Genomic DNA, 23,911 nt, shown 5'->3' on the forward strand with positions numbered 1-23,911 from the left:
GTCAGGGCTTAGCTTAGCATCCGGGAGAGCTGCGGGGGAACAGCAGGAGGAAACAGGACAGGGGAAGGCATTGCAAGAGATTCTGTGCACAGTTCTCCAGCAGGTGAACAGGGCCACTGGAGGAGTCCTGGCAGCACGCCTGCCATGACTTGAGAGCAGCAGGTTGGACTAGGAGCAACCATTTAGGATATGTCCGTGCTGTGGCAGCAGTTGCACCGCTGAGTGCTTAAGCTCTGCCCCGGTCCATGCATGTCATCTCTGGTGATGAGGTAGTGAGGGCATGATGGGGCACAAGCTGTTGATCCTGAGCAGGTCTCGGGCACGGTGCAGAGAGGACCCCCACATAGGTGTAAACCCACTGTCTATCGGGTTATGGTGGTAGCCATGTGGGTCTAAGGACATAGGAAGGCAAGGTTCTTTGAGTAGATGTGATCTCTTTTATTAGACCAACTGAGTAGTTGGAAAAAAGTTTATTAGACCAACTGAGTAGTTGGAAAACGCCTCAAGAAGAGTGAAAGCTTGCTAAGAACTTTTTTCCAATTACTCAGTCGGTCTAATAAAAGAGATCACATCTACTCTACCTCTGGCTTCTATCTTGTTGAGGCTATAAGCTCTCCCAGGCAGGGACCATGCCTCATATCTGTCTGCAAGGTCTCCTGTAAATTTGTGGCTCTCTAAATATCTAATAATAAGGACATTGAGGCTATAGTGGTCATTTGACTCTATTCAGCGGTATCAGGTTTATACACAAATCTTGGTGCTAGAGGTAGGATTGCCCCTTCTGTACAAAACCTATCTGTTAAGAAAATACATAAATAAAATAGCAAGTATCTCACAAGAATACAAACTCTGGTGTTTCAGTGTTAGCTACAGCAAATCCCCGTATATACAGGCTTGGTGAGGTTTGCAAAGTGCAACATGAGCACTCATCTCCAAAGGGAAAGAAAATGGAAGAATCCAAGGGGACATAGAGAGAACATGTAGCCCACAGATGTCCCTGGGAAAGGCGAGGGCATGTCAAATATAATGAGTAGCCAATAGATAAGTTCGTATGCCAACCAACACTTCCCTAAGAAGGGTCGTTGGGGGGTTTTGTTGCTGTTGTGGTCTGTAAATACAAAAATACAGAATCAGGGAGAAGGATTTTGGCTGGCTAGTGTGGCCTCTCAGATGAAAGTTGGCTTTTCCAGTGGGCTGGTTTTGTGTCTCGGCCAATTAAAACTCTTAACAGCCTGGATTTGGGGGTAGGAGGTGGCGACATTATGGCAGGAGGGAATCTTCTCAGCTCCCAGCTTGGCCCCTTGTTTTTGGTCACAACCCCCGCCGGCATGAAGGCTGTGTGACATGCATACAGTCTATCTCCACTGCAGATAGGTGCAGGTTGGGATGCAGAAGCGTTGACCGGGTGGGAGGAAGGTCTCGTCACACACAGCAGCAGAGGGTGGAACAATCCAGCTTGGCCGGGGTCCCAGCGTTCCCTGCTTTTTTGTTCACTTTGGGCAGCAGCAGGACAAAGGACATGGCCAGGGCACAGTGGTAGAAGCTGTGCACATAGGTGTAATCCCAATCCTGCAAACAAAGAGAAGGTCAGGGAAAGGGGTCAAAGTGGACAGTCCCAGGGGCAGCTGGTTTCCTATGAATGCAGAGGAATAGACCTGATGGCTCTCAAGGTGCCTTGCAGTGTTATGTCCCTAAATCCCTTCTGCTCTCCTTATTCTCCTGCCTGCAGAATTTCAGTTTATTGCATACATGCATGGGAAAGGTTTAAGCTTGAGTTCCCTATCATGGGCTCTGATTCGGCCTTTTCTTCTCCAGCACTTACAAGGAAGCATCCTGCTGTTGGAAATTGGATCCGTGCTGCTTAGTTGCATTTGGTCAAATAAGTCGCACGGCAGTGCTTTAGATCCTTGAATAGATGAGCTACACTCCTTGAAGGACCAAGGCAAGGCCCATTGCAATCAGGAGGAGGCTTTCCATTGAGCTCAGTGTCATTCTGTCTACCGCGATTCATTCTGTCTGCTGTTTCCCCCTTATTCACAGTGCAACATTGACCTTGTGCACCAGCCAAGAAAAGTAACCAGATCTACTGCTAGACTTCTGGTGTGAGTGAATGCCGGTACCAGGAAAACTTTGCATTGATTCCCTATTGCTGTATGTATTTGTCTCTGCTGATACTTGAATGAGCCTGTCTCATGCTAGGAAATACCAGTTATATTGGAGTGCTCATAGCGAAAATAAATGGAACATAGTGTAATTTTTCTCTCTTAAAGTTAGCCAGGGCTTGATGCTGTTGCTGCAACCTCATACCTAGGAAGCGTTGGAAAGAGTTGGGTATGCAGAGTTAGGTAGACACTAGTATAGCTGTACTGGAGCAATGAGATTAAGAGACCATTCAGCATTTAGTGACTTGCTTTCAAACCTTCTGATTCACCTGAAATGCCAGGTTTATACTACCTTGCATCTAAGATAGGATAGCAACTTTCTACTGGCTTGGGATGCCTGGGGTTAAACTGGGACACTGGAGGATCTCCACAGTCACGATTTATATCTTTGTTTGGATAATCCTAATTGCAAAATCATTCTCATGTTGTGAACATCTTTGCTGGCCACAGTCTTAGCACTATGGAGTTTCATCATCAAGCTGTGTCCAGATGGCATCACAGCTGTGTCCTGCAGTGGTTTGCCCATTAACTGTTTCCTTGAGCAGAAGTTTAAGAAGAGGTGAGCGGTCACGGTGAATGCTGAGCACTGCTGAAGATCTGGCTCCTATCGAGGTGTCTAAATAGGAGCTTGGACCTTTATTGAATCTCTGACCGTTAGAGAGGGATCAGTGATCTGGGTGATCTGCCTATTGCTTTCTTTTTCATGCACTGTGCTCTATATTGACACCAACCATGAAAAGAGATCCTGAGACTTCTGTGCCCCGTTAGCATAAAAAAGAGGGGTGTCCAGCCTTATAAAGCCAACGTTGGAAAAGTAAAGTGGATTTAACACAGTCCTATTTTCACATTTTCCAATTCCTGAATGGAGCGTTTCATTAAACTACACAGGACAAAATAGAAAAGCAGGGAGAAGAGATACGTGTGTGTGTGGGGGGGAGGTTATGCTAAGTGACATTTTTATGTTCTGCTCGAGCTTGTGATTATTTAATGCTTTGAAACATAATCTGCAGGGATCCCTGTGAAGTTGTGTCTCTTAGCTCCCAATGCACAGAGCAGCAGTAGTGCAAAGGCTCAGCCCACACTCAGCTAGCAGCTATGTCAAGAGGGTTATCTCTTTCCTCGCTGGCTTTTAGGATAGCAGTGCCTTTTGCACAGGAAAAAACTACGGTCTGGTGCCTAGAAGAGAAGGTAGTGGGCTGAACCAGTCCTCACTGGAGTCAATGAAGATGGAGAGTCTTTCTATTCACTCCCATGGTCTTGGGATCAGGAACACCTGGGTCCTCTTACGGACTCCACCGATGGGCATTTTTGACCTTAAATCACACGTGGCCCAATTTACAAAAGAGGTCACTGGTACTGGACAAATTGTTTCAAATAATGACAGCCTCGCAGGAAATAAAATGGCGAGCCATCCATAGGCACCTTGCCAACAGAAACAGAGGATAAACTTCATCAAGTAAATTATTCTCTGCTGCTGTGCTGCAGTTGCAATTCATGGATGACATTTTCTTCCCTGATCTGTCGCTAGTCATCTCCAGTTGTGTGGGTGAAGCTGACTGGCACTTGGACTGGAACATCCCCAGCTCCTACAGGTGGTAAGTTTTAGACAGCCCAGGCTGTATTCAAAGTAGGGATTAAGATATAAAAAGTTCTCATTCTGGTAGCAGCTTTCCAGTTTGGGAATGATCATTGTAAATTCATCGTGCCAACACGTACCTCAAAAAAGAACCTCAGCATCAGTGCCAAAGCACCAAAGCAGAAGCCGGGGCCAATCTGCTGTGTATAGACGCTCTTGTCGGGGTACAGGCCTTTCTTCTCTTTCATCTTTTGCAGCTGGAAGGGAACAGAAAATACATCAAGCACACTCTTTGGGTTTTGCAGTCTCTCTGCTCAGCCTCTGGAAGATCCTGTGCAAGCAAAAGTTGAACCAACAAGAACTTGTGATGCAGAACCTACACAGTCCATGTATCTTGGATAACTAGCAACACGGCATTTTGGCACAAGAATGAGGCACGCCTTAAGTGCATCCAGACGCTATGCTGGGGGCGGGTAGTAAAGTGCAGCTTCACACGCTCTCTTTGATCGTAAAGGTGTACACTAAATGTTTGCAACCTGGACATGAGGTCAGAAAGTTTGCTCCCTTGTAAACCTGTTTGCAGCTTTCAGGAGTGGGATCCAGCTTGCAGGAGGAATAGCGTGAGCAGTGGCCTTCACTTACAGCCGTTTAGGACAATGAAGAACTTTTGCAGAGCTCTGGGCAGTGGTTATTAGTAACATTATTTTACTTGGGGTGTAGACCACAAACTTTCCAGGACAGTTAGACATGCAGTGCTTGTGCTCCTAATTTTTTTTCCTTCCTTTCTGTAGACATACACATTGACCCTAACATCTCTGTCACTCCCTCTATTTAAGAAACCTGATCTGGGGAGCCTTGAGTTTTTGCTGCCTACTCTGTCCTACAAAAGGCAAGTTTCTGAGTGAACCCCAGGAGTCAGAAGGCAAATTTAGGGGCCTTGAAACAGAAGCTGGCTGGTATTTGTTCAGTCTGAATTGCAGCTCTGCTATACCACAGGTTTTTATGAAGATCTTCCATGGACTTTAGGGCACTTTACCAGACCACAGCACCTCTCGGTAGTTGTAAAAACTCCATAAATGTGTTCTTGATGACTAGAAACATAAGAAAGTGAGATTTGCCAGAGTGGCTCAGACTAGTCAAATCTGGCAAGGATCACAAAAGCTATTTATTTGTCTGCTTTCAGGTCTTGTTGCACAAGAAATGCTATTCAGGGATCATATAGAATATCTCCCCTATTCTTCCTCTGAATCCAGCCCCAGTGTCCCGTGTCATAATGCACAGAGCAGACTTAGCAAAGAAAAGTATTTGCCTGCCTTATCCTCCATCTAGCTAAGATGCTTTGTTCAGAAATCCCCCTTCTGCTCTTTGGCGGGACGCTAAAGAGAGTACCTTCAGGCTGAAGTGGTATGGAGGTGGTATGTAGACCCCTCTGCACAGAGGGCACTTTCAGCTGGTGACAATCGGTTGGCTGGTCACGTACGTACCCATTTCACTGTTATCACAAGGACGGCAGTCCCGATGGGTCCCGAGTAGACACCATAGCCCCATCGGTCATGGTAAATCCTTACTGCTATGGTGAGCACTCCAAACATCACAAAGGTCGATCTTTTGGGTTCATCAAACTCGGCCAGAGCTGCAGACCAAAGACCAAAGGCAGGGTCAGAACATCGAATCTGCCATCACTTTCATTCATCCCCTGGCACGTTGCTAACAAACAGCCCAGAATCACCTTGCTTGGCACAGAGAGAAGCTGGCTACTTCCTTTCTCCTATTTATCAACGACTGCCTAAGTAAAGCAGTGGGGAGCTGTTCCCTGACATCGTCTGCCCTGTCGGAACAGTTCAGATTGTGCGAGGTGGCATGGCAATGCATGGAGGAACGGCTCATGGTGTATTTCCCATTAGCTCCATGATGATGTGGCATAGCTGTGATTACTAAGAGCACTGGCCACAGGCATTGTTTCTACTCAACAAAGTATTACTAGCAGAAATTACACTTAAACCGGCATAAGTGGTTGGAAACCAGTTCAAAGCTGTAACACGGCAAAAGTTCACTGTGTATAAACCACTTTCGAAATAGCCAAAACTGGTTTAAGGTAAACCTGGATGGATGTACTATCAGACTTAATGGATTTAGGTTAAATCAGTTTATTGAATGTCTGTCCCGGATCCCTTCCAGATTCAAGCCACCTGCTCCAGCAGACCAGGGACGTGAGCTCAAGAACCCCTCGGCTTCTGGCTGCATTTCCAGAATCAAAAGTGAATGTCTGTTCACTTGCTTATTGGTTCAATCTACGCAGCTTAGACTAACTTGTGAAGATTGAATTGATTCAGCCTCAGGCTTTTTGACTGTCTTTACTTAGCCTATGAGTTCCTATGGCTCCACGCGTCTTGTTAATAGTTTCAGCACAACTTGAACTTCCCTGGTTCTCTGAGACCCTAGCGTCAGGAACAGACCTGCTGAGCTATCTGTAGGGTGTGTTACGTGTTCTTTTAGGACCCTGAAAAGTGTGAGCTATAACTGGAGCCACGAGCTCAGGTAAATGAGGTCTCCCACATTCAGCTTTTTCAGTGCACTTTTGCAGAAGATGAAAAGGGATAAACTACTCTTAAAACTGTCCAAGTGATTTAAGGACCTGTGTTTTATAAAGGAGACTTAGGCACATTGGAAATTGCATCTCAGTGGAGGTCAAAGGGATTTTGGCTCCGAGGTGACTGATTCCTCTTTGAAAATGTAACCTGGGTAATGGTTATGGTGCGTTTGAAAATTTAACTCAAAAGTCAAGATTTTTTAAAACTGGATAAGAGAATCTATTCATGCAACTCCTGCTACTTTCAGTGGGACTCAGATGACTGTATTCTCGTAGCTGGCTTTGCAAAAGTGAGCTAAACTCTGTAAATGTTCCAGGATAGTGGTCATTGGATTAGCTTTCCCATGAGATCTTGGAAGTATGTATTGCTCACTTTTCCAGGCTGACCGTTGGGACACAATTAAGCCAATGGTCCAGACATCATGGGAGCCGTAGCTAGTTCTTATCTCTACCAGTCCTCTGCCCTAATTACCCTACATCACCTCTATGTAGGACTTTATATGGCTATTCATCATCAGCCCAGAATCCTACTGATAGGTTCTGATCTCAGCCTGGATTGGGCCTAACTGGCTGCCCAGACAGACACCTGCCTGAAGTTTGGAAGCTATAAGTGACTAGTGCAAGTAAATTATTAGAGGCTTTTGTTTAGCACAGAATGGGGTAATAACTGATAAAAGTTATGGATCCCTGTGGGCTCTGTGCCTTTCCAGCTCACACAGCTGTGTTATGGCTGTCCCAGATTTGCATACTGGGAAATGTGCCCAAGGGTCTGTGCGTACACACATGTGCATTCAGTCTTTACAAGCCATGTTTTGAGAGGCTTCCCTGTGTTTTAGCCACCACACCTTCTATGTCCTTGGATTGCATTTTTATAGGGATTTTGGCTAAGGGATAATGTCCGCATTTTAATCTCTGTTGTTTCCCCGTAGGCCAATATTTTAAACATGCTAGTCCTGACTTTTTTTTTTTTTAATTCAATAATAAAGCCATCCAGTGTAGCCAGGCTGCAGGCAGCCAAAATGTCTGGATCAAATCTGACCTGCTTTGACATTACTATAATCCAGTGGAGAATGTCATTTGGATCTTATTTGCCTATGTTTTTCTTCAAATCACCGCAGAGGACAGTAGAAACACCGTGGTTAGAATAAGAATGAAGCTGAGCCCTTCCTGAGATGGTCTAATTGTAGTCGAACTGAATTAATTTTCCAGTTAACTATTCCATGCTGGGTCTTCCCTGTTTTATGTTGTTGGGTGAGCCAGGCCCCTTCCTTTGTTCAATGCAGCACAGTCCCTACATACTATGGCACTGCAGGGTCATGTAAAGCAGGGGATTGGCTGATCCATCTTTCTTTCAAAGGGGACCAGAGAGACCACGGGCACACCAAGGCCTAGCTTTATAACTGGGATACGTGGGTTGACCTGGCTCTCATAGGAGAAAGTCTCAGAGTTGGCTTCAGCAGATGAGAAGCCTGTCGGCAAGAGTTTATCTTTCATAACTACAACCCATGAACCCTGATAACGTGGACCCCGTTGTATCCAGCACCTAAAATACTAAGCCCCAAAGCCTGAAACATTTTAAGAACCATTGAAAACTTGTGCTCACCCATCAGCGATACCCAAATGGACAGAGCTGTGCCATAGATGCTGAAATATTCCAGGATATCGTATCGCATGAAACACAACACTGATAAGCCAGGGCCGTCACAGGCATGGTAAATCTATCAGAAAAAGAATACAAAAGAGGAAGATAAATGCAAACCTGGCCACATATTCGTGTAATGTCATTATATCTTTGCTCCTTGCTCAGCCCTAATGACTTGGTGCACCCAGTGATGTGAAAGGAATGACTCCTATTAACTTCAGCTGGTGCTGGCTCAGACTCCAAATCCATTATCAAGATCAAACAATAAGTCAGTGATCCAGTCAGGAATAGGACCCAAGCATCTTGGCTCCAGCTGGGTGTGATAAGTGGTTTGTCCAAGAAGCACTGGGTGCATCTACACATGTGCCTTAATGTGCATTAGCCTATTTTAATGCTCATTAAAGCATCACAAAGACCCTGCGCTCTTTAGATAATGTGCATTAAAACAGGCTAATGTACATTTTTCTAGTACTTCACAATGGAGGTGCTAGATTTAATGCACATTACCTGAAGCACACTAATTGAATGTGTAGACGTGCTCCTTGGCTGCCTCGGGCTTCAAGATTTACCTGCAGAGCAGCACCCTTTCTCAAAAGTTTTCAGTAAGGGAAATAATTTTCTGAAAAATGTCAGTGAATGAGTCTTGGTCTGTAGTGGTTTTGGAAACAATTCGTTGTGGGAACCTGCTATTGGATGTTAGTAGGTGTGAATGATGATGACCTAGGCCACGTGGTGAGCTTTGTTTCATGAATTAGAGAGTGACGCTTGGCATCATGTTTTTGGTGGGGATGAATTGAAAATTAGTTTCCTTGGGTGAAAGTCACCTCTAGGCAAGGGGCCAATGTGTCACTGAGCCCAGGAGAATTTAAATGATACTTAGACCTTTCTCCTGGCTCTGTGGGTAACGTTGACTTCTACCCTCCAGTGCCTTCGATGGTATTTCCTAAACATTCACCAGCTTAGCAAATGTTCCAGCCCACAGACTCATTTAGTAGGATATTTGCAAAATGCTCTCATACGCACAGACTAAATCAAAGGGAATTCACCAGCAAAACCCAAAGCATATTCCTGGGATTTCTTGGGTAGTGTTTTGCTTAGCCCCTGGCAAGTACACCCCCCTAATTTGCTTCTGCTGGCTCTTGGATGCTTCCTTGTTACTAATTTGGTTTCTTAACCACTTGGCAACGTTGCCCTTAAACATTTTTTGCTGCCGGCTGTCTGGGAGGGCACCGGTATTAGGTTATGATGAGAATTGAGACAACTTCCCTGCCTCAGTCTCTTTGTTGTAGCAAGTGATGCTACCGATAGGGGTCGTTCCTTTGGTCTGATGTTGAATTTTGAGAGGACTCGAGATTTGATACGTGTGTTTTGGTGGGCATTTTTGGCTCAAGTAGGAACCCTTGTCTAAGATGGACATCTGCTTTCACTGGTTTGGAGAATTTCTTGCTGGGGGGAGTTGAGTGGGACTATATAGTCCAGGCAAGAGCAGCAGCTGCAACACCACTCTGCTCTTCCCCACATACCTCGACAGCCCTGGCAACTGCCTTCCTTTTTTTAGAATATCAATATTTTGCATCTTCAACCTGTTCACAATGGGGCTGGTTCACCGCAGGTCAAGATTTCTTTTGACCTGTGAAAGAGTTGCATTCGACCCTACAGTGGCTTCCAGTGAAATTGTGGACCCCCACGGTAGGCAGGGCTACTCCAAGGAATTTGGCTGGACACTGGGGCTGGCACTATTTATTAACCCATCCAGCTGATTTTTAGATACATGCAGGATCGTTTTGTTTCCATGCTGAAAGGCTGCCCTCTATAACCAGGGATGTGGCAGTGATGTCCACTGGTTAGAGCACTGAGTCTGGACAGCCGGATTGTATTCATGCTTCATCAATACTGCTCACATTCATGTTCTTACACTAGCCGCATGGTGAGCAAAAGGGAACTGTCTTGATGATTGTAAGAATCCCGTCCTTGGTATTATGCTGCATATTTTTATGCTAGTACAGTTAACGATTTTGCAAAAAGGAAAAAATCAAATTGTACGTGCATTTATATGAACAAAAGGATTTTTCTCTCTTGTTATTCTCATGGAAAGGAAAAGCAAATCGGTGGTGAGTCTAAGCAGCTGTATTTTCAAAGCAGTTCTGCAAGACTGGGAGGTTAATAATAACTTTTGTCTGTGTCTGTCCCTCCATCTTTCCACTAGCGATCTGTAACCGTGCCCCTCTCCAGCCTTCATTGCACCTTCGCTCAACAACTGCAAAGTCTACTTCCACCACATGCTTTTTGTCTAAAATTACAAAACATCAAGTTACTCGAAATACAATTTAAAACTAAAACGTAAGCTGGCCACATCCCAGCCGGGAAAGAAGCAAGCAAACCACCCGCACTCCCCAAAAGAAAAACCATCCCTCGAAAACATGCCCCACGCTCCCCGCACACAGGATAAAGCTACAAACACCGGGACAAGATTGGCACATACTACAGTGAAGAATCCTATTCAGATGGCTTGAGGTAAACCTGCCAAAAAGTGGATATTTTTCAGGTACACAGGAAGTTATATTATGTATGGTAAAGCATTGCATTTTTCCCCCTTTGGCATTTCATAAGCTTCAATTGTTTAAAAAAAAAATCATTTGGCCCACAAGAAAATGTCCAAATGGAGACCGTCCAGAGGGATTTCAAAGACGTCATCAACACAAAGCAAGGGAAGGAGCTCTTACCGCAACAAAGAACATGGTGAAAAAATAAACCATGGCTTCCATGTGAAATCTTCGCTTGGCTGCAATGCTGATGGTCGGCAGAAAGACCAGGCTGCTTATCGTGGGGAGAAGAAGTTTAGCCACTAGCGAACCCATGGAGGAAGGGGTGGAGGTCGCCCAAATTCAGTTCGAAAGAATCGGACCTTTTGGAAATAAATACAAGAGGACTCGGACGCTGAGCTTGGAGTGGATCAGAGTCGCATGAAGGAGTGTTAGGAAAACAGCTGTGGTGCATGGGCTTTAAAAATTTAAATGCCCTGGGTCATTTTAAGTGATGTCAGCAGATGACAGGTGCCAGCAGCTGAAGGGAAGGTGGCACAGCTGATGGCTTGCCACTGAAATGTTCTGCACATTCTCTGTTTTCATTCAAGCCCAGGAATCCTTGGGGCCTGCTCGAGCTCGAGGGGACAGATGTCCCATGCAGCCAAGCCAAACCCTCTCTGACATTTCTCCCCGCTGTGCTCTCGGCTTTCTGCTTGCAAGAGAGGGGAAACACGGGGCAAAGTGTTGCTCCCTGGGCAGGACTCTCCATGCAGGGGATGGAGAGCGGGTATGTATTGGAGAGGACTTCATGTAGGCTTGGGTGGTGACTTGGATTTCATGTCTGCACAAAGGCAGGCAAGGCTCTTTGGGTAGATATGATGTCTTTTATTAGACCAACTGAGTAGGTGGGGAAAAGTTCTTAGCCAGCTTTCAGGTGCAATCACCCTTCTTCAGGTGTAGGGAGTCTGTGCGGAGAAGAAAGGTGATTGTACCCAAAAGCTTCCTAAGAATGTTTTTTCCCAACTACTCAGTTGGTCTAATAAAAGAGATCACATCTACTCAAGGAACCTTGCCTGCCTATGTCTTTAGACCAACGCGGCTACAACCAACCACCCAACAGTGTGTCTGCACAAGGGAGGCCAGGGGGATTAGACTTCTCTTTGCATGGTCACTTGGACCTTGCACCCTGGTGCTCAGGATTATACAGACTTCATGCTTGCTTGCTGCCCTCCCCCTGCTCTCGGAAAGATCCACACCCGTCCTTCCTCTCCACTTCACTCACCCCGTAGCTCTGTGCGAGCATGCACACGCACTGCTGGTCCAGGCCAATAGCAAAGGGGGAAGTGGGGATAGTATTGTGACTGTGAAAGAGGTCAGTGACTAATGGTGACTCCCACAGCAGCTCTTGACGTAGTGTGGGAGCTGGCTGAATCTTTTAGTTTCCACCCAAAATTGGGCAGGAAAAATATTTTCATTGATCTCTTCTTTTTTTTTTGTTGGAGAAATTAGTCATTTTCCATCATTTTTCAAGTGTTGAAACCCAAATGATAGTTGGCTTTTGGTTTTCACCTTAGAAGATGCCAAAACATTTAAACAAAAATTGAATTTTCTCTCATTAAAAAAAAAAAAAAGCTTTCAAGAAGGGCACTAGTGTGACCAAATATGGTACTGATTCGTTGCATTTCTGGGGTAGTTGTCAGGGGGTTGTTTTGCACAGTCTCTATGATAGTGTTGCTTGCCTCGGTTTCCCAATGTTTTTGCACATTGTTATATTCTGGAAAGGATGGGTTAACATTGCCCTGAATTGGAGCTGGGCATGAAGGTGTGTCTCTGTATATAAATGAACAGGCCTCCAGCACTAGCATAGACTGATTTGCATGTGAAGGCTCAGCGGAGCACTACTGAGCTAAGGCCTCAGTCCCTGGAGATCTGCTTTCTCTGGTGCCCAAGAGACATTAAGGAAGGCTGAAAAAACCCAACTCCCAGAAACAGAAGGGAGAGGAAGGTGGGACTGGGAGAAATTGAGATCCTCAAAGAAAGACAGTCTGGTCTTCTGACCGAGCAGACCTTTGCCCAAGACTTGGCCAAGGTGCGTTGACCAAAGGACTGCCTGCTGTGCCACAGGGAACCAGGAAATGCTGCTTTCTTTGAAGAAGAGCTGCGTGCTTCACTGTGTGTAAGTCTGGGGGCACTCTTCTCCCCTAAAGAGGTAAAGTCCTTTTCAAAGAGCAGAGCTAGAAGGTAGCTTACTGGGGGAGCCAGGGAGAAGAAAGGCTGGCTTCAGAGCCCAAGGAGCCAGGGGCTCAACCGCTTGCCTGGGTAGAGTTGCCATTGCCAACTCTGTTTGAATCTATTCCGGGAGGTTTCATCACATCATGTAATGCCATGAATGACTTTTGTCAGGAAGGCAAATGCATGTAACCATTACATTTTAAAAACCCACTGGACAACTGTATAAATCAGATTCAACATTTAATAGTTCTTTTAATGAATAGCCTATCATTTATCTCCTGGGTGACTCTCAGCAGTCTCCTGGAGATTTCTCTCGACTTCTTGGAGGCTCCAGGGCCATCCTGGAGGGTTGGCAACCCTATACCTGGGGCTGGCTTGGAGAGACCAAATTAAGGCTGGGGGTCCTAAGCAAGAGAGCCTTTAGAGAACCCGTGACAGCTAGTGCCCAGCAGTAGGCAGTGAAGCTTGCTAGCCATCTTTTGCCCCTGGCCGTGTGTAACATCACAAGCTAACCAGCTGCATTGCAGCATGCCATGTAGTTTCCACTGGAGAATTGTTCCCTTGTAACCAGCTGCCTTAAACACAGAGAGAGAGATCCTGATGCTTTTGCTCAGGCTGAGTAACACTTGCTGATAGCTGGACCCCATGTCCTCCAATCTGAATGTGACCTCTGCTCTGCCTGTAGACCAGCAATAAGGGAGAGGTTTCAGTGCTGACTTGGGGCTAGCGTGTCCTTTTACTCAGCTGAAATGATTCAGTTTCCAGATGTAACAGTGCCTATGCAGCTGTGCATCACCCACCTCAAAACATAGGTGCCACGAATGTCCTTTCGCTATTCTGCAACAAGCAGAGCCCTAGGACTGAGGGTCTGACTCCCTTTGACACCCATGGCAAAACTCCCATTGGTTCCCTAGCTAAAGCCCTGCTGGATCCCAGCAGGTAACAGTCCATCTCATCCTCTTGTACAACCTGCTGTGTGCCCTCACCCAGTTCAATTCATCCTGCTTTGGGTAATACCCTAACACTTTGCCTCCTGGATTGCATAACCTTCCACATATAGCAAACCTGTCTGAAATTATGGAGCCCTTGAAGTCTTCTGAGACTGAGGAATTTCAACAGATCCCGGTGCACTGAGTAAAGCTGTATAAAAGGAGAGCAAATGCCAAGCAAACTCTGTGCTGCTAATCCACTCAGTGGCTTCTCTGTTTTATTATGACATTTTATTATAACTCTGCTGTTCCCCGCCTGGGTTAATATCTTTTCCTTGGAACCTCATAGAGATTCTCAGCATCTTTTCAGTACAGCTGTTCTTGTGAAGCAGGGAATAGGAATGTGATGCTTGAGCAATAGTTCCTGTGGTCGTAGGCTCTAGCAGAAGATCGTGGCTTATGATATCAGCTGCTCAGACTGATAGCACAGGCTCATATCTCCTGGGAAGCGATGCTGGCAATGAGAGTGTTTCGCCAAGGTGGAAGGGAGACTCAGCAATACAGTTGATGAAAGCCTTTGCCCGTCAGCTCCTGAGGTCAAGCTCTGTTCAAATCCACCCTTGGGGCACAGTTAAACGTGCTGGTGAGTTCATCAACTTCTGGTACAGAAGTTCAACACCAGAAGTCATTAGTATACTGGGCCATTTCTGATCAGGAAAGGGGCCGAGGATGGGTAGAGGGGATGCAGTGGCAATACGACCCGGGACCGTGTGTTGCGGCACAGACTGGCATAGAAAAGGTTTTGGTGGCAGAACTACCTGGGGGCCTGGGGCTGGGACAGTACGATTGGGGTTTAGCTAGCATAAGGAATTCCTGGCTTTTTTGAGAAGTAAATTTACTACAGACTTTTAAAAAACTTATTAAATCCGCTCCATCTTTCTGCTTCCAGTAAACGAGGCAAAGCTCTAGTCTCTCTAGAGAAGGTGCGTGTTGCTAACCCTCAATGAGCAAGCAAACCTCCCAGCACGTCCAGCCAAGGAGCTGGAGCCTGAGAGGAGCACCGGGTGAGCACCAGGTACTTGGCTGGGTGAGGTTTATTTCTTTTTCTGTGCTAGATCCTCAATTTTAGTAATTCTTTGGAACTAGCCTGTGTCTAATGATGTATTTGTTTGCAGCGTGGCATTTCCCACTCAAAGATCAGAGCCCTCTAAGGGGGGCTTTCTTGCCCTCTAAGGGGGTTTACCTTAGGGGCGGGCAATTATTTTGGGCAGAGGGCCACTTACTGTGTTTTGGCAAGCCACCATGGGCTGCATAACAGGCAGCCAGGGGCAGATAAATATTCATTTTCTAAATTTTTAGGGGCCCTGCGGGCCAGATAGAATGACCTTGCGGGGCTGCATCCGGCCCACGGGCCGCATTTTGCCTGCCCCTGCCTTAGACCCTGGTTCGAGTGCTTTTACATCTATCCAAACTCAGAACAGAGCTTATGCATGGGTCTCAGGGGCTACTTTCCCAATTCAAGGCCTAAATTACTGGCCACGGAAACCACATGGCATCCCTTCTGTTCTTTTTATAATCCTCTCTCTGTTCATTCAGCTTTTATCACCACTCCGGTGGTGTGGTACAAGCTCTCTGGGAAAATGAGCTTCAAACTTGTTTCATATGAGTGTGTAAGCACCAGAGACACACCTGTCAGCACTGTTTGTGCAAGTGCAAGCTCGTGAGTGTTTGAGGGAAGCATATCTATTATCTAACGCCTGGCCAAAGGAATCCGTTTTGCAGCATGAAGAACTGCAGGATTGTTTCACCCGTGTAGCCATTGCCCAAGCTCTAGCTGGAACCTGCTGGAAAGGAAACCAAGTTGGCCATGGGACACTGCAAGTGCCAGCCATGGAAAGTGTTGTACCGAGCAATAAAAAGCGCTATAGTTCTCAGAAGCAAGAAAACATTCCACAGGTGTTTGGACTATTCTTTTCCTTTCTTTCCTTTTCTTCGAAGTTGCAAGCCTTGGGCCTGGTGTTTGGTCTGAAGCCAGCGCTGAAGGCATAAATGAGGGAAAAAAATTTACCAGGTCACCCATATGTTCCAGCTATTATTGAAAAAGAGACTGTCAAGAAAACTGCAAGATCTGCGAGAGGCAGATGGCTAAGTAATATCAGTAGCGGCTGCTTAAATGACAAACCAATAGAAGACAGAATTGGACGGACGCTGCCTTTTCAAATGTATATGGGAAGAGACCCAAATAACACAAGATAATATTTTTCACTTTCTTAAACAGGTAGAAAGCTTCAGTGAATGTGCAAGATTTTAGCTCGTGCATTTGAATACTCAGGGAACGAAAACTATAGACCAAGTTTTTTTGGGTGCACTTACGCTAGTTAAACTCAGATGACAAGGTGATGAAAGCGAGCTGGAAGGATAGGCTCTTTTGTACCCGGGTGATGAGCTTTGCAATACAACAGTTTGTCACGGGACAATTTGTATGTGGGAAAGGCCTCAATCCAGACTTAATCGAAGCCAGTGATTCTGAACCGCAGCACACTTGGGGTGCCTTTCGATCCTTCCCAGCGTGCCACACAATATTAGCACTGTTCGGTGTACCCACACGACTCGCAAGATAAACCCAGAGATTTCAAATAGGAAGCCACAGTATTAGAAACATTCTGACCTGTTGCAAACTTTGAGTTTTTTTGCAACAGAAGAATTGCTCAGTTATTTTTCTGTGGTTAAAAAACAAATGAAAATGAAGACCTGGCATTTGATGAGGGGGGCCCTGAGTCTAATGAGAGGTGCCTTGAGCCTAAAAAGGTCAAGAACCACTATTCTCAGCACTGGAGGCACTTGCTGCTGCTTTTACCATGGCAGCAATACAGCAGTGGCTGCTAGGTCCCTTCCAAACACAAGCTGTACCCGCAGGAGCCTCCTTCCTGCCCAGTCAACGCAACTTTGTCATGTCGACAACGCCTAAGAGGAGCACCAAGAAATGTATTTAGACCATCAACTGTCAGATATAGACTCTCTTTTACTAGTGTGTGATGCTGCACTCAGCACAACGGGGGCTTGGTCTCATTAAGGGTGGTTTAGACCCTACCATGCTGCAAATCATTCATACTGGCAAAGACCGAACCAGCAAATTCTTACTGCAAATTCTTTTGCAGTTCTTTTCTTTTGCAGCAAATTCTTACCAGCAAATTCTTACAAAAACTTCTTACATCTAGCATTTGAACACCCATCCAGGTTGGAGGTGTGGGGATCTGAATTTTGGTGTGACCCATTAGATAGAGTTGGACTCAAATATGTCCTTCTACATTTCTCTTGTGAGATACTGTTGGTGTTACCATCGCCTAGTTGTAGAATTGCAGAGAGTGAGGGTGGAAGGGAGCTCAGGTGGTCACATCTAGTCCAACCCCCCGCTCAATGCAGAACCAGCCCCAACTACATCATCCCAGCCAAAGCTTTGTCTAGCCGGGTTTTGAAAACCCCCAAGGATGGAGCTCCCACCACTTCTCTGGGTAACCTGCTCCAGCGTTTTACTACTCTCCTAGTGAGAAAATTCTTCCTAATATCCAACCTAAACTTCCCTTGCTGCAAATGGAGCCCATTGCTCCTTGTTCTGCCATCTGCCACCACTGAGAACAGTATAGCTCCATCCCCTTTTGAACCCCCTTCAGGTAGCTGAAGACTGCTATTAAATCTCCTCTTCTCTAAACTAAATAAACCCAGTTCCCCCAGTCATGTCCCCAGTCCCTGAACCATTTTTGTTGCCCTCCGCTGGACTCTCTAGTCCTGGACCACCTCCCCCCTGAGCTTCTCTGTAACGTTTCAGGAGACATGAGTTTTGGAGTCTGGGTCCAGGCACCTCCATAGAAAACCAGGATGTGACCCTCCATCGGACCAGACTGACCCTGCGGCCCAAACTGGTGAATACCTTCAAAACCAAACTGGTGAATACCTTCAAACCCTACTGGAGTCAGCAGGGCTGGCTCACAAGAGTAGCGGCCTGGCAGCAACGTGTTCGCTCCTACTGGGGCTTTAGCAGCGTTCCCAGTGTAGCAGAATCGAGCTGTGAAAAGTTGTCTCGTTGTCTTGTTACTCAACCTTATGAAGCCTGCCAAGAAAATATCCAACATCAGGCTACTTGGTGCATGCCTCTGTGATGCACGTAGGGTGAATAGCTACCCTTTCCCCAGTACGCGGTGGTTTTGGCAATAGGAATTACTATGGGCAGTGCCATTGAGACACCCGCCAACCATTCCTCTCCATTAAGCAGCGTGGGCGCTTGCACTGAGATGCTTTCCCGTAGGGGCTCAAACATATTTTTATTTCCTAGGCTGTTTTGCATCATTGACTTTCCTCCCTCCCACCCCACTCATATTTCTTTCTTGTATCCCCCCCCCAGTCAACTAATCAGCGAATTGCTGTTATTTTGCAATATGTATAGATATGTTTGGAATTTCTCTAGACTTTCTTCTGTCTGTGCAAGGCAGTTGCCTGGCTTTCCCGTCTCTCTCCGGGTCCAGCTGTCACATCTGTTTTCTTGGAATTGCGAAGCTTTGGTGTTCCAGCGAAATCGAATCTCCTCCCGTTCCTTGGGGAACGGAGCACTTGCTCCTTCTTCCTCTCGCTGCTTCTGCTCCCGTGTGTATCGTATCTTCATAAACAAGCCATTGAGGTTTATTGGATTTGCCTAGCCAATCATCAATATTTTCACAGCGCCCATCAGCCAAGTGGGAGCTTTCTTTCTGGCTCTAGCTTATATTGGAAAATCGTCTCTCCCTACCTCTCCTTGAAGAGGGTACATGACCATATCGAATTAATTTTTTTTCCCCATTGTATAGGTCACTCTGTATGGCTTGGGGTTAGTGCAAGCACCTGAGGTGTCTGTGGGACTTAAAGAAAAAAATCAGTCTGTGCATATACCCGTGTGCACGGAGGAATGACCTTGAGGAATACACAAGCCAACAGGTGTGCCTGAAATACACTCAAAAAGCCCCTTGGCCGGCACAACTGTGAGCTGATTAACCTTGACGCCTGCTCTTGCAGGCTTTGCTTGCACTGCTCTGCCAATGCACCTGTGTCCCCTTTTTTTTTTTATTAGTGGAATAAATTGCTACTTAACACCCTCCACGCTCTGCCTTGCTCTGGGTAGCTTTGACTGAATACCTGCCCCTTTACATTTTTTTGACTTACTGAATAAGCCTATTATGCACAGTCCTTGCAGGTAGCCTTCTTTCCCTCTCTTAGGCACAGATCTTTTTCCATATCCCCTTCTCCCTCACCCCATCAGTGCCTATTATAACAGTGGCAATTCGTTCAGGGGAGAGTTTATTTCCTCCCCCCTGGCAATCACAAAAGCGGTCTGTCGTTCAGACAAAGGGTTCTTGATACCGGCCCCCGCAGGTAAACCTCATTAAATGGAAATACCTTGTATAAGTGGCATACGACACCTTAATAATGGACCTACTTTATTCACAAGCCTGCCCCGTGGTTTGGCTGTCGCTCTGTATCTTTGACAGCCAGGCTCAGGAAAGAACGGGTGTGGGAAGAAAGAGGTGTGGTGTCCCAGATGTGTGGGGATTTGGAAGTGAGGTGAATGGGAACAGCTGGATGGGAGAGAAGAGCTGCTAAAGCAGGGGAGCATTTGGAAAGGAAGAGTTGTGGTGTATTGGTGGAGGGGCCTAAGCGGGGCCAGGACTGGGTTGGGAAGGGTGTTAATAGTTTCACATAGCCTCCCTCAGCTATTAATCTCTCACTTGCACTAGCTCCAAAGCTGTCTGGCAGCCCCAGGAGTTAATCTGTTAATTAGAGTGCCTACATGTTCCCCATCCCCACCTGTAGACCTCACTCCCCACAAGGCAGCAGCCCCGTTGCTCTAGAGGAACCCATTGCTCTGAGCCTATCTGCACTGCTCCTTGTGCAGGGGACATGAGCTCCTTGTACCTGGAGCTGGGGGGAGTCCCGGGCTGCTCCAGACCCTGCAAAGGCCAAAAGCCTGAAGGTAGGAGTGTCCTTTGCGCTGCCTGACAAAGTTGTTTGGGTAAATGTGATATCTTTTATAAGACCAACTAAAATCGTTGGGAAAATTCTTCTTTGCAAGCTTTTGGGTACAAACAACCCTTCTCCCTGCAGAGGAAGCATCTGCAGTTGTGTTGTGCTCTTCCTGGAGGGGATTGAAGTATCCCATCCCAGAAGAGGGGATACTTCTCCCTGCACAACACAACTGCAGGTGCTTTCTCTGCAGGGAGAAGTATCCCATCCAGGAAGAGCACAAAACCATTGCAGCCGGTTCCTCTGCCTGAAGAAGGGTGTTTGTACTGGAAAGCTTGCAAAGAAGAATTTTTCCAATTCTTTTAATGGTCTAATAAAAGATATCAGGTTTACTCAAAGAGCCGTGTCTGCCTATGTCCTTAGACCGACATGGCTACAACCAGCACCCTTCGCACTGCCTGGCACAAAAGCCATAGTCAACGTGGCATGGGAATACTGGCTGTCCTCAACTATTGGAGGACCTGTGTTGTAGACCCTGAGGCTGCTCTGAGTGACACCGGATGCCTGGAATAGAAGAGGAACATGAACATGAGTTTAGAGCCCCCCAGGATGCTCTTTGATTGACCAAGCTCAGGTAGGGCAGGGAGTCAAGTCCCTCTGACTGATTATTACAGATCCTTGGCATCGATCTAGCCCACATAATCTTTAAAAATGCTCTATGTACATTGGCACGTCTGTTCTTTCTAACACCTGTTGTGAGCTAAGGCTTATTAGCCCCATTTTAGAGGCAGGGCCACTTGGCCAATGGTATGGAGCAAGTCAGTGCTGGGCTGCAAAGGTGTTAGGCCTCTCTTCTTACCCCTTGTTTATTCCTGGCAGAGGGGGATGTTGCTTATGGCACTGGGGTTGGCAGCCAGGGCTGTGCCTCTTTAATGGGGTCTTGCCTTCCCTGTGATAGTTAACCTTACTCAACCGAAGAGCAGCCCTTGACAGTGGTCCAGGTGACAGCTCACCGTGGCTGATAGAGGTAACGTTTGCTCCTGCACTCTGTGGGCAGCCCCAGGGCATGATTTAACATGGTGCTAATTTTACCATGTGTGGTGTATTGTTTGGGAGGCTCAAGTCTGCAAAAACAGAGGGAAGTCTGGGCTCAGGGAAGTTGGCTGCCTCCCCGCTGGAAACTGTGAATCCATATGAAAAGGTGCATTTCCAATGCTCTTATGCAAATGATGTTGGTTTTGCGCTCTGACACTTTTCTGGCTGTGGCTGATGGAGAGCTGTTTGGGTGCCGGCTAATGGGGCACGTGGCATGCACTCCTGCCACGAGGGCTCTCCCGTTGCTTGTGCATGCCTTCCTGTCTCCTTTCACCTGCATTCAACTTCTCTCCCCCACTTCCTTGTCACTTGTGCTTTGTCTCTCAGCCTTGCCTTGCACCACTCTCTCCTCAGGAGGAAAATTCACCTACATGGCACTCTGTGCTTCTGCAACAAGGCTGCTTCCAGGCACCTTCACCTGCTTCTCTTTCACACCTGCACCTTGTCATGGTCCTGCTTGCATGCTCACTTGTCTACACATCGTGTGCTGTCAGCTATGGTTGCCTGCATTTTCTGTCCTTCCTCTCTGCACTTTTTCTCATGCATGCACATCTTCACACATCCCTCCAGGCTGCCTGGAGGGAGCTGGCAGGGGCCAGGAAAGCGGTGTTTGTTATTAGCCTCATGGAAAGTCTCAGTTCTTGCTTTTAGTTGCATTTTTAGTCAAAGTGCATTGGCCATACCAATAAATAGATCCTAGGGCTATCTTTCCTATCCCATCATTAAGTTCTTGTGGGTTACTTTAATACCTTGACAGTGTCCCTTTGGTGCTGTGCAAAGCAGGGCTGAGGTTAACCAATGAAGACCTCGGTGTTCATCCCAGTTACTCATGTTAGCCGAGGATATCTTTTCTCGTCACCAGGTTTCCGCTGTTTGTACCCTTCCGGATGCTGCAGCTCCTTTGGGTGGTCATCCTCCTCCCGGCTTCCTTTCCTGGCGTCCAGTCCTAACTGCTCAGTTGTGCACTGCTCTGAGCACAAAAGGAAAAGCTATAAAAAGAAAGAGGCTGGAAATAGCAATTGAGAGTGGGAGATAAGCAGGCAGAGGCTGGTGTCATGGGAACAGGCAGGATCCTCTGAAAGAAAGCGTTCCCCGTGCCCTGACAAAGCATCCTTCTTTCTCTCCTTTAGGCTCGGTGACCAGAGTATGGTGCAAGTCCCTGCGTTAGGATGTGGACGTGGCAGCTTTGATGCGGGCTCCTTGCAATAAGCCAGAGGAGGTCTGAAATAATGACCCCCCCCCAAGAAAATACAGACGTTTCCAGGCGTCTGCCTCCCTCGGGATGTGTTTACCCTCCAGGCTGCAGGGCAGGGTGGAGATGTCCAAACAGGCTTTAAGCCGCGGAGGTCAAGGGCTGCAAGAACTCAAGTCATAGTAGCAAGGAGCTCTGCGGAGACTCATTTATCCGGCTGGGAATACGTGGGGTTGTAAAGAAAGGTGCCTAGGTGTCAAAGGCAAACCATAATGCAGGATCTCATGCTGGGGTCCAGGGCACAGCTACGCCCTCTCCCCAGCCCAGCAGAGAAGGGATTTCTTGTGCCGTTATTTCTTCCATCTGGGCTCCCAGGCTGTACGGGAGCTGGGCTCTGACTATGACCCTGCGCACTCCTTGGATCCCACCCTGAATGTGGCATCCGAGGATGCTGTCCAAGCGCCGTGGCTGACCCTGGAGGGGAGGAGCAAGGAAATATAATTACTGGTTGTTGGTAATTCCTGGCGAGAAGCAGACTGAGCTTTTCACTGCCAGGGGACAGGCCAGTCGGTGACCGGGCTTTGCTGTGTGACCTTGGGGAAGCTACTTAGCCTCCGCGCTCCTCCATTTCTCCACTGTGGAGCGTGCATAAAGGGAATATAAAGCTCTGGTCACTATTGAGGTGTTTGGCGGCTTGTAGGACCCTGCCTAGACACCAAGCAGGGCCTTGGTTCCTGACTAGGACCTTCAGGTGTGACGACATTGCTTATAATAATTAACAACTCATCTCAATCATGTGGTTTCTTGAGACTGAAGAGTCTGTAGGTTTGCAAGGCAGAGAGGTAATCCAAGCTGGCACATGCAGGGCTGTCAGTCTCTTTTATTGTTCATCTCCAAGTAGTGCTTTCCCTAAATCTCCATCTCCCGGAGTCCTGGCCTTACTTGAGACGTTTAGCTTCCACTTTTTTTTTTAAAGTGCATTTCTCTTCTTCCAGCTTGAAGAAAATAGCTGGCGACTCCTAAAAGCTCCAGACCCAGAAGGCAGAGAAACCAATGTCATGCTTTTGGAGAGTCTGAGTCATGAGTTTTTGAAACTTTGGGGCTGGCTATACTTCATAGCTTCGGTTCTTAAAGTGATAGTGCAAAACAGCCATGCGTTCATTAAGAAAAAAGATTGGGAACTTTTTTCACCTTGGTAGCAATAAGTCAGCCTGGATTCCCAAGGATGCTTCTCCAGGTTTTGGGTTAGATGTGAGAGCAGGTAAACCCTACACAAAAAAAATTTTTAGTAGAAAAGGAGCTTTCAAAGCCAATGGAAATATGTGGACATGGCGGTACCTGGGATCACTGTGGCCAGCTTGCAGCTTTGGATCTCCTTAGAGGTATTTTTAATAAGAGGTTGATGATGATAGCAGCTTGGGGGCTCTGGCTTCCTCCGTTTGGCTAAGCACATTGCAAGCATCACGAATAAGAGTATGGTGTCAAGGTGGGAAAGATAACGATTATCCCATTTCCCAGAGGCACCCAGATGTTTAGGGTAGGGGCCAGGGAATTAATTCCAGTTCGTTAAAAGGGGGTCAGAGATTGAGTGTGGACTAGCTGTCTGTGTGTCTGCTCTTACTCTGCATTAATCAGTTAAAACACGGGAGCTTGCTTCACTGCGGGGTAGGCTGGTCTGTATGCTAAAGTCACGGTGAATACCAGGCCAAGGGCTGGATTCTGCCCCTTTCCCCATATTGGACACCTTATCCCCCTGAGTAGCATCACTCATCTCTTGCAGGACGTGGAGTTTGTGTACGTGTACCAGAACCCAAATCTAAAAGCCCAGCCCTTGGAAATGCTAAGCACCTTTTGCCCTTTGCCAAGCGGCCTCAGCGTTTGGTGAGAACAGAAAGGTCTCAGTCCAAAATCTCGGTGAACGTGCTTCAATCGAGGCATTTTCCAATTCCCTGCCTCTGCTGGCAGCTCTGCAGCAAGACA

At 46.9% G+C, this 23,911-nt stretch overlaps 2 protein-coding genes across 3 annotated transcripts in view; one reads left to right on the top strand and one right to left on the bottom strand.

The window, feature by feature from the left end:
* Positions 1-23,911, top strand: part of ADAMTSL2 (ADAMTS like 2) — a 134,248-nt gene that overhangs the window by 60,501 nt on the left and 49,836 nt on the right. The window lies entirely within an intron of this gene.
* On the bottom strand, positions 735-10,870 carry MYMK (myomaker, myoblast fusion factor). The gene is made up of 5 exons (XM_006260881.4): positions 10,694-10,870; positions 7,932-8,046; positions 5,223-5,371; positions 3,879-3,995; positions 735-1,569 (listed from the first exon to the last, which is right to left on the bottom strand). The coding sequence occupies exons 1-5, from the start codon at positions 10,826-10,828 to the stop codon at positions 1,423-1,425; spliced, it is 663 nt and encodes a 220-aa protein (XP_006260943.2). The 5' UTR covers positions 10,829-10,870; the 3' UTR covers positions 735-1,422.

Source organism: Alligator mississippiensis, chromosome 12 (genome assembly GCF_030867095.1).
Source record: "Alligator mississippiensis isolate rAllMis1 chromosome 12, rAllMis1, whole genome shotgun sequence".
Taxonomy (NCBI): domain Eukaryota; kingdom Metazoa; phylum Chordata; order Crocodylia; family Alligatoridae; genus Alligator; species Alligator mississippiensis.